Below are 9,794 nucleotides of genomic sequence, written 5' to 3'. Positions count from 1 at the left end.
GCACAATTTTCACAATTTCTCCTTTTGTGTTGAGAAAAGAAAGAAAACCATTTGGGTTATAACAGCACAGGGGTGAGTAATAAATGACAGAATTTTAATTTTGTGGTGAATTTTCCCTTCCATTGTAAGTGCCTCAATGTAACCTCAATCTCTGCTATTTTAAAGAAAAGGAGGGACGAGTCAAAATAATTTCTTTGTGGAAATCAATATTATGCCACAAACGCTGTCTAGAATCCTCCTTTAAGAACAAGGGGCAATGACTGATAAAGTGTAACATTTAGATGTGATTTAGGCAAGTAAAGGATTTATTATTGTATCTATTTTTATCCCTGAATAAATGAAAACATTTTCTAATTTCTAGCACAAAATTTAAAATTATTTAAAGGGGTCACCATAAGCCTCCTGGTTGTAAAAATTTCTCATCTGATTTTTACAGAATGTATCAAATTTATCTGATTTAATTTTTAATAATACTTTAAAAAAGGTGTCATTACATTATGCATTGACAGTTTGACATGAAAAATCAAATCAATACATTTTGAGAGAAAAATCAAATAACATACCAGACATATCAGAAAGATAAACTTAAAATCATAACTTAAAAATAAGTGACGCTATACAGTCCTGTGTGAAGAGATGTCTTAAGAGGTATAGACTATAAATTGAGATATAACTTGACCTTTTCCCTTTTAAACAATATTTTTACTAAACAAATATAAAAAATTCCCACTGGAATAAATTTCACATACTGTATTTTGACATTCGGATTAATTTAGAAGAGCACATCTGTTCAATAAATGCGTTGGTGTGGGTTAATGCCATCTATGCTAAAAAGGAAAATCCAATCTTCGCCTTTCATGTCAATAATCTACATTATTTATAAAACAGTTTTGGCAGTGGGAACCAATGTCATTGCAATGATGATCAGACAGTAGATTTATTACAGCAATCTGAAAAAGCACCATTTATTGCAAGCCACACTCAAGTCATTTTTACACACTTCAACCTTTTTAAAGCACACCGTTTCACAAACTGCTGTACAATTACAGTGTTGTACTGTCTATCGATGACAATTCCCCAGAAATCACATTGTTAGTTACAGAATTAAATAAATAAACAGAACAAATAGCAGAACAGAGCTCAGTCATTCTGACAGGACTCCCACAAATAAACCTCTAATGTGCTCCGCGATTACAGCTGTGAAACACAGCGCATACGCCATTTTCAGATATTAGATCATTTGTGCTGTTACTTTATTCCAACACACTTTTATGAATTAAGAAAAGGGAAAAACATAAAAGGAAAAAATTAACACCAAGATTCCAATAAAAGCACCAGTGCGGCAGCAATTAACCTCTCAGTTCTGCTTAAACGTTCTTCATGCGTAACATAGAAACATCTTCAAAAAAATCGTGTTTCAATTTCAGTTCAAGCCATTTTCATTTTAGATTACACATCACATTATTAAATCAAGCATCCCATCTTAAAAGCAATAATGATGAATGTACAACCGCAGAAAGTGAAGGTCAACGTTTTTTCTTTCAACCAAATCTGAACAATAAAGACAATGTTTAGGGTCGGTAAACATCCATGAGACAAACAGTAAATGTGCCTGTACAGCAGAATGAGACTTTAAAAGCAATAAATTCACCGTGGAGTTGTAATTTTCTTTATGTATTAAGATGCATAAGATGTATTAGTTGTGTCTGCAGTTACCCTGCGGTCCACTGCTGTGATTGTCATCCATGCGCCCATGCGGCTGCAGCAGCTATGACACGTTACTTTTTAAGTGTTGGGTTTGGAGAGGCTTCACGTGATACTCGTATATCTTCAGTGCAGGACCCAGTTTTATTGACAGTCCGGTCAGAACATCATTACGGGTCATTAATAAAAGGGATTTGCCATCGATTTCCTGTAGGGGGCACAAGTTTTTGTTTGAGTGCATCAGAAATAGGAACCTATTTTAAAAGGATAGTTCACTCAAAAATTTAAATGATGTCTTCATTTACTCATCCTCATGCCTTTCCAAACTAGGGTAATGCACAAATGGTTATTCGGTTATTTGTGGGGACTTAGGACTCGGAAATAAATGTTTATTGCAATAGAGATGCGTCAAACGCTCATTAAAATAGCAGGTAATAAAGTCCACAGTGAGCTATAATCTTAAATAGCACAATTCAAAGATCTTAAAATGATAACACTTAAATTATAGTCAAACAAAAATGATCAAACTGTCACTGACTGCAATATAGTATTCTTAACCAACAGAAAAAAACATAATTTAATGCTAAACCTGATATGTGCTCTGCCCCGGCAGGTTCAAATGTCCATGATGCTGCGAATGCTAGTATTGTCATGTGCATGCCCTCGCAAATATCGAGAGTTCATTGCAAATTTGCCGCAAACTCCCCACTGATCATTTTCACATGCAAATGAGCTTTGTGGAAAACTAGTGGCAAATTGCCCATTATTGCCAGGGCTGGACTGGTAATTAACTGGCATTTTCCCGGTGGGCCGATGCACTTTGGGGCCGATCAGGGGCGGACTGGCCATCGGGAGAACCGAGCGGGGTGGTGGGTCTGCCGTGAAACGTGCCGAATGGGCCGCGATAAGCTAAAATGTGCCGCCGCGTTATGCAGAACTGACCACAAAACGGTGCCGCCATATTCAGAAAAGGACAGCAAACACCCCATGTGAAATCTCGAGCTGATTTCTCTTCCCAGTCCAGCCCTGATTGTTGCCAAAGGTTTGTTGCAGGTTCGTCACTACCAGTGAAGAGCAGCAAACTTCTGGCAAACATTAGCAGCCAACAAGCTAATTTGCATATGAAAATAACAAGTGGCAAATTTGCAGCATATTTGCGGCTAGTTTGCCAGAACTCTAAAAGCCTTCCAAATCTGCGTGCACCGACCCACCTAAATACATTTTTTTTCTGATTTAGCTAGAGTCCAGCACCCGCATTTCACCACCCCTCTGTCCCCGTATGATAAGTTGCTTTTTAAATCATGTAACGTTGTTGTATTAATGTTGACTGTTCATTGTTATGACCAGATATGCGGTCTAGGCTTATCAACGCATAATATGTGGGAGTCATTCTCTAGTTCAGGGTATTTTCACATAATATTTCACATAATATTTTAAAAGTAGCCTATATCTTTCATCTTCTTCCGTCAGTTCACTGCAGAGAAGATCGTTGATCATCTGTTTCTCCGTGAAGGGGAGAGACAGTGAGAGAGAGAAAAAGAGGCGCTCAACAATCAGCTGTTTTTCCGAAGTCAGCTCTTTAGATAAAATTGTGGTCGCTGTGGGAAGCTAGTACGATTTTGACAGACTGTACAGACATGACTATAGATATTCTTAGTTATGTTATTAGGCTGTATTTTCATAGATTTTAATCTGCTTTATTGCAATTCTGTTGATTTTGTTCTGTGATAGTTTCCATTTTGTCTTTTTTACAGATCTCATTTGCTGTCACAGTTAACATCACAAGAAATGGGAGTTGGAGAAAGTGTTTTGTTTTAAACTAAAGAAAAACCCACAGCTTCCTTTTACTGTTTCTAAAAATTAAGGTGCTGTGTGAGTTTGGGCCACGAGTTCTGGGGGGGGACCACATCATTTGTTGTCGCTTCTAAGACACTTTGGTCTCATGTGTGAGCTTGTGGGCTTGTATGATTTTGAATAGCAGTCTCCCGATTTCAAAATCCAACCCTCAATAAGCTGAGCTACAGCGGAAGACAGTCACATTGGAATAAGTGTGTAAATGTATGCAAGTCTGTAATACAAGAGTTAAAATAAAAAACAATTATTGAAAAACAAAAATAATTATGCCTTAGAGAAAAAGAGTTTCGATATCACACTGTAAAAAATGTCTGTAATTTTAACAGTAAAAGACTGTAAAAATGCTACAGAAATAAAATGTTAATTGATTAACGAATATTAACTGTAAAATATATAGTACCTTTTTTTTAATATATTTTAAAAGACAATACAGTAGTTTTTACAATAAAATGTTGTAAAACAAAACATTTTTTATGTAAAAAGTAAGATTTTTATGTATAATTAATGGTAAAAATGTACATTATGTTTAACAAGAGAGTACATGTACTTTTTACAATGATTAATTGTTAAAATTACAGTAAAAAACTGTAATCAGGCGTTCCCAGAATTCCCTGCGTGTGCCATTACATTTCATGGGAATAATTATGTTTTATGTTTTTTTCTGTACTGTGCCAACATGGTCATGTAAATTACAACCATTTTAAACTGTAAAATGGACAGGTTGTTATGTAAAGTTGTTTACATTTGTACATAATTATACTGGCAACCACAACTGCCAGTTTTTTTTTTTTCTAAAAACAACAGATTTGTTTTTTACAGTGCACCACATAGCAAGGTGTGAGTAATAGTGTGAAAAATACGTGTTAATAAAGTCATAATCAGCCGCCGTAGTCGTGATTTGTGTGAAAGTGAATAAAATGACGTTGTTGTAGCACCTCTATTTTCATTTCACCAGGGAACTGCAGCGGCATGTACAAGTCAGTTTGCAAAAATGTAGTTATAGTACAGTTCATTCTATGAGAAGTTAATATCAGGTAACTAACATTTTTGACACAATATGGCCAGTTATTCTGTTTATTTTTGCTACACCAACATAAACAGTGACTCAAACAATGAAACGCTCCAGTGCTGTTCTATTAAATATCAGCACTCTTGGAACATTGCTTTTGCAATAAAATTAAAGTACTGGAACTGACTTTTGTATAGTATCTTGTATAGTAGAAGCCAGATTAAAATAATTAATTGTACATCTTAACAAAATGATAAAAATAAGCACTTGTTTTACATTTAAAATATGATATTGCATATTAACCGTAAGTAAAGGGTTTAAGGCTCTTATAAAGGGGTTAGGGGTTGTACTCATGCATTTATGCTATATGCTGTAGCTATGCATATTTTTCCCTTAATTAAAATGGAGGGGGGGGGGGAGGTGGTACAGACCAGTAAGACCAGAATAATAAAGAAAAGGGTTAAATGCACATCAGCCTAGAAAAACATGGCTGTAGATTTCTGCCAGCACTATCTCGAGCCCCACCTGATCCTGGAAAGCGTTGGCTTGCTCCTCAAACCCTGTAGCTTTAAAATAATTGACCACATCCGTTACAGCCCAGTGGGATGGATCTGTAAGCTGCCCGTTCTCCACAGAACTATCAGAGAGAGAAAGATGTTTAATCGTTGCATTAGTATAATTTAACCAAAATGCCCATATAATCATCCTTAAAACATGAGCTGTCACTTTGTTCTCTGAAAATGTTTGTGCTGAATATATGCACACAAGCTTTTTTTCAGAAAAATCTTTGCTTTGGTCATTACAGCTGACAAAGCACTGGAGCCCATTTTACATTAGGTGTTTTAAAGGGATAGTTCACCCAAAATGGAAAATTCTGTCATCACTTACTCACCCTCATGTCGCTGTACGCCTATATGAATTTTTTTCTTCTTCTGTGGAACACAAAAGAAGATATTTTGAAAAATGTCTCAGAGAGAGGTCAACAGGGTCCAATGTTGTTTTGGACCACACTGACTTTTATTGAATGGACAAAAACAGTTGAAACATTCTTCAAAATATCTTCTTTTTTGTTCTACAGAACAAAGAACGTCATACAGGTTTGAGGGTGAGTAAATGTTGACAGAAATTTCATATTTGGGTGAATTATCCTTTTAACTACTATGCACTTCTACATTAAAAATAAACTTGTGAGGGTTTCAGACAACACACACTGTATGTACACAACAGATCAAATACTTCATTGTATTAATCGTAGTACACCACACTTAAAGACACCTACTAAAATGCCAACTACATCATGTGTAGTAACTGAAAGTGCATCCAAACATCACACTGGCCCTAAAGAGCAGTTTCACTCTGACAGAAGGGCCAGAGCAGAGGTTCTGAGGCTCAGGACACAAACTCTAAAGATTCGACATGGCTTATGTTTACACAACAGCAGAATACAGCTGTCAGTCCTATTTAAAGTGCTGAATATATTTATGTATTCATTTATGAGACCAAGAACTGCATTCTACAAACACAGAGACCAAATTAAGAGCATTCCAGTTTATCGCATGTGTGTGTTCCTGTTGCACAACTGGTAGGTTGAGCATGGCACTAGCATAAGTTCATGGGTTCAATTCCCATGCAAAATTGAATGGACTTTTAAGCTGCTTTGGATAAAAGCATCTATGAATTGCAGATATGTGCTGTATGAAAGGAACGACAGTAGACTATTAGTTGTCTGTCCCAATATTGACATACATATGACATGTGGTACATACTTTGTGGGTTATTCTTTGCTGTCAATCACTAATGTTAGGGTTGTTAACCTTTCTCAGGTTTGAGAAATGGTAGAATATCTCGTTTTGTGCAGCCTGTCCACTAGACACCTTTTAGGTGTTTTCTGGGATGGAGCAAAATGGACTAAAAACGAATTTGATGCAACCGAAGAGTTTTAGCTACATATCTGTGAAAATGAAAGCAACAGGAGCTGACTGAAAAGTAAATCCTTAAAGACACAAAACAAAGTCTTGAAAGTTGATATTGGTATCAAGGATTTAAATCGGCTAAAATGTTTGGTTGGGAATAAAAGCTCTGTTTCCAGACTTACTGGATCTAGAGAGGAGAAAGGCCATCGGAAATAAATCCCTTATGGTTTCATCTTTGAGTGTCTTTAGCTACTGGTTTATTTCATGTTGGAGAAAGTTGACTGAACGTTGCCAACATGAACAAACATGGACACACATTTTTTGCCCTCAATGTACCCTGTAAAATACCCATAGTATCAATACCCTATTGATACATTATAAACTTACCTTTTGGTGTCCACTGAACCATTTTCCTTGGTTTCCATGACTGTTGGATAAACACAAATAAAACATGAGAGCTCATATGTTAGAATACATTGGTATATATATTAGGTTCTCAATGGATTCCAAATCAATGGATAGTCTATCTGTTGGGGCGGCTGTGGCTCAGTTGGTAGAGCGGCCACTAATCGCAGGATTGTTGGTTTGAATCCCGGTCCACACGACTCCACATGCCTAAGTGTACTTGGGCAAGACACTGAACCCCAAGTTGCTCCCAATGGCAGGATAGCGCCTTGCATGGCAGCTCTGCCGTCATTAGTGTATGAATGTGTATGAATGGGTGAATGTGTCACAGTGTAAAGCGCTTTGAATTCCGTTAAGGTTAAAAAGGCGCTATATAAGTGCAGACCATTTACCATTCTATCATCATCAGGTCCTCTCATACTTTTCTGAGAGGTGCCATTTTGTGTATCATACAATACAATGTTGGAAATATAAGCAAATTCTGATTGATTTGTTGAGGTGGTAGTATAATAATAAATGTCTTTGATATAGACAGCAGGGATAAACTGTAAAGAATGGAACACAGAAGTAAATGACTGCAGGGTAAACATTGATAGCAGTGAATGGAGCAAATGGGAGACCACAGGAAATATATTTGCCACTATTGACTTCCACAACCTTTCCAAAGTAATGTAAAATTAATAATGTAAACTTACATTTTAAATGTAAACTTAATAATGAAAATAAAATTAAAAAATAAAACACGTTTGAAAGATTTACGCTGCTAAATAAGGCAGAAACGCTTCATCAAAGCCCTGCCAACATGTTCTCGGACCCCACCAAAAAAATAAAGATACATTTTTAAGCAGTATATTTTTGATACATTAAGCAATGTATTTTTTAATATCTGCCAGAAATAAATATTTTGATATTTTCCATTATATATTAAGTTCTCTATTCAAAAATCACTAGGTCACACTTTGCAATAATGTAACTATATGACAGATATAAAATCATAAACACACTTTTGCTGGACTAGAGACCCATTGTAGAGCCCTTTTTGTTAAGCAATGGGTAGTCATAAAACCTACTGATTATTGTGATCTGTAACTGATCACTCACCTGCTTTTTAGAGAGTTCAGACCGCTCTATTCCATTAGCTGTTATTGTCGGTTATTCTCTCTCCATTATTGATGTTACTCTCCTACTGAGCCAAGCAGTTACATTTTCCATAAACTTTCAAAAACTTCCAAGTTTATGAATAAATCCTCACCTCACCAGAGATTCAATTCTGTAAAATAACAACAAAATAGCACTTGACACAGTAAATGATGAATGTCCTGAAGAAGATAATTAAGCATTCGTTGACACAACATTTCAAAGCACTGTGATTTTAAATAGAGCAAATAACAGAATAATGGAGAATGTACAGACAGCAGGCCATAATTAAAAAATAAACCCAGTCAGAAGCAGAGGGGTCTTCTATCCCCCTGAAAGGTTCTTCTGGTTTTTATGTATTATTTTATTAATTTAATAATAATAATATATCATTTATGCGATAATGATAGACTGACAGTAAACTATTCCACTTGATTGATGTCTACATAGCAAATAATAATAATAAAATGGACATTAAATATTGATTAAAGTTGACATTGTATTATTATGTGTGAAGAATGAGGGTGCAGTGTGATAGGAGAGAAATCTAACTAGCACAGCTATGCAGGAAATTTGTTGACTGAATAGTTGACAACAGTCAATTCTAAAGTTTAATGGTCACTCTGCAAAAATATTTAACCACACAATGTCATGACTGACCAATCAGAATCAAGTATTCCAGATAATCATGTAATAAAGAGACAGATTGTCTGGGGAAATACAATTTTGCAAACAGAAAGGCAACCTGACTGGACATAAATATCATTTTATTCTACAATGCAATGATGCTCACTACATTCAGAGTAAAATGTCAACACTTGAACATTTTGCACTGTAAAAAAACAAACACACAAAAAAACAGTTACTGTGAAAACAACTCAAGTTTAGTAGATAAAATATCAGTCATAACAGAGATGAAAATACGAAGGTTTTCATTCACATGTCAGCTGGTTCAGTGTCTATGAAGAGAAAGATGGCCAACAAATATCAGACATCGATTTTTAAAAACAGATCAGAATTTAGATTTATAAATAAAGCATCCACTAATTAATTGCAATGAATGCACCCATGAATGTTTATTAATTAAAACAGATTCGTGTAGTATAAATAGTATGTGTATCAAGACCATGCATCCGTATTAGTATCACTGAATCTGTGATCTGACGTGCTAAACAGAAGCATTTAATCATGAAACACACATTTAATGACTTTATGAGCGTTTTACGATTATTTGAAACAGTCTGATAATTTATAAAGCAGATATGATGAACTCATTAGCCAGATAGCTTCCTTTACTCAATTTTTATAATATTTCCGCCTTTTGAAAAAACAAACAAAAACAAACAAACAAAAGATCTAAAAATATTTATCTTAAAATCTCTTGTCTTACCAAATGTCACATATGTTTTAAGTGGACGGATTGAATGTTACTAAATCCCGATCACTGGAACAATATTTTTCACCAGCACAATCCGACAAATGCATGCGCGGGGGATCACGGGTAATGTAGTTTGGAAATATGGGAAATGTAGTTCATAATCAGAGTTACACTTCGTATCAAACGGCCCAAGTGATAACTTTGGAGGGCACTTTTAAAGCATTACAGTCATTATCGCCAATAAAAAGTTCTCTAAAAGTGAGTCCCAAATGACAAATATTTTTGAGCCACACTCTTTTCAGCACTCCAAGGCTACAGTGGATGATAAAATCTTTGAAAGGGCTGTACTTGTTGAGATAATAATTTATTGATGATTATCATAATTTAAACGATA

General features: G+C 35.4%; 1 protein-coding gene across 1 annotated transcript; it reads right to left on the bottom strand.

Moving 5' to 3' along the window:
- Window positions 1–498: 498 nt before the first annotated feature.
- LOC127632630 (sterile alpha motif domain-containing protein 13-like) lies at window positions 499–9,619 on the bottom strand. Its single transcript, XM_052111334.1, has 5 exons — window positions 9,413–9,619; window positions 7,987–8,155; window positions 6,868–6,907; window positions 5,093–5,204; window positions 499–1,912 (listed from the first exon to the last, which is right to left on the bottom strand). Exons 3-5 carry the CDS (start codon window positions 6,903–6,905, stop codon window positions 1,769–1,771), a joined length of 294 nt encoding a protein of 97 aa, XP_051967294.1. The 5' UTR covers window positions 6,906–6,907; window positions 7,987–8,155; window positions 9,413–9,619; the 3' UTR covers window positions 499–1,768.
- Window positions 9,620–9,794: the final 175 nt, after the last annotated feature.

Source organism: Xyrauchen texanus, chromosome 39 (assembly GCF_025860055.1).
Source record: "Xyrauchen texanus isolate HMW12.3.18 chromosome 39, RBS_HiC_50CHRs, whole genome shotgun sequence".
Taxonomy (NCBI): Eukaryota; Metazoa; Chordata; class Actinopteri; order Cypriniformes; family Catostomidae; genus Xyrauchen; species Xyrauchen texanus.
Note: the sequence above shows the minus strand (reverse complement) of the source record. Positions and strands in the feature narration are given on the sequence as shown.

Coding starts and splice junctions, on each gene's coding strand:
- LOC127632630 (XM_052111334.1), bottom strand. CDS start 6,905: ATGGAAACCAAGGAAAATGGTTCAGTGGACACCAAAAG. Junction 5,205..6,867: donor GGTTCAGTGGACACCAAAAG/GTAAGTTTATAA, acceptor TCTCTCTGATAG/TTCTGTGGAGAACGGGCAGC. Junction 1,913..5,092: donor CCAACGCTTTCCAGGATCAG/GTGGGGCTCGAG, acceptor TGCCCCCTACAG/GAAATCGATGGCAAATCCCT.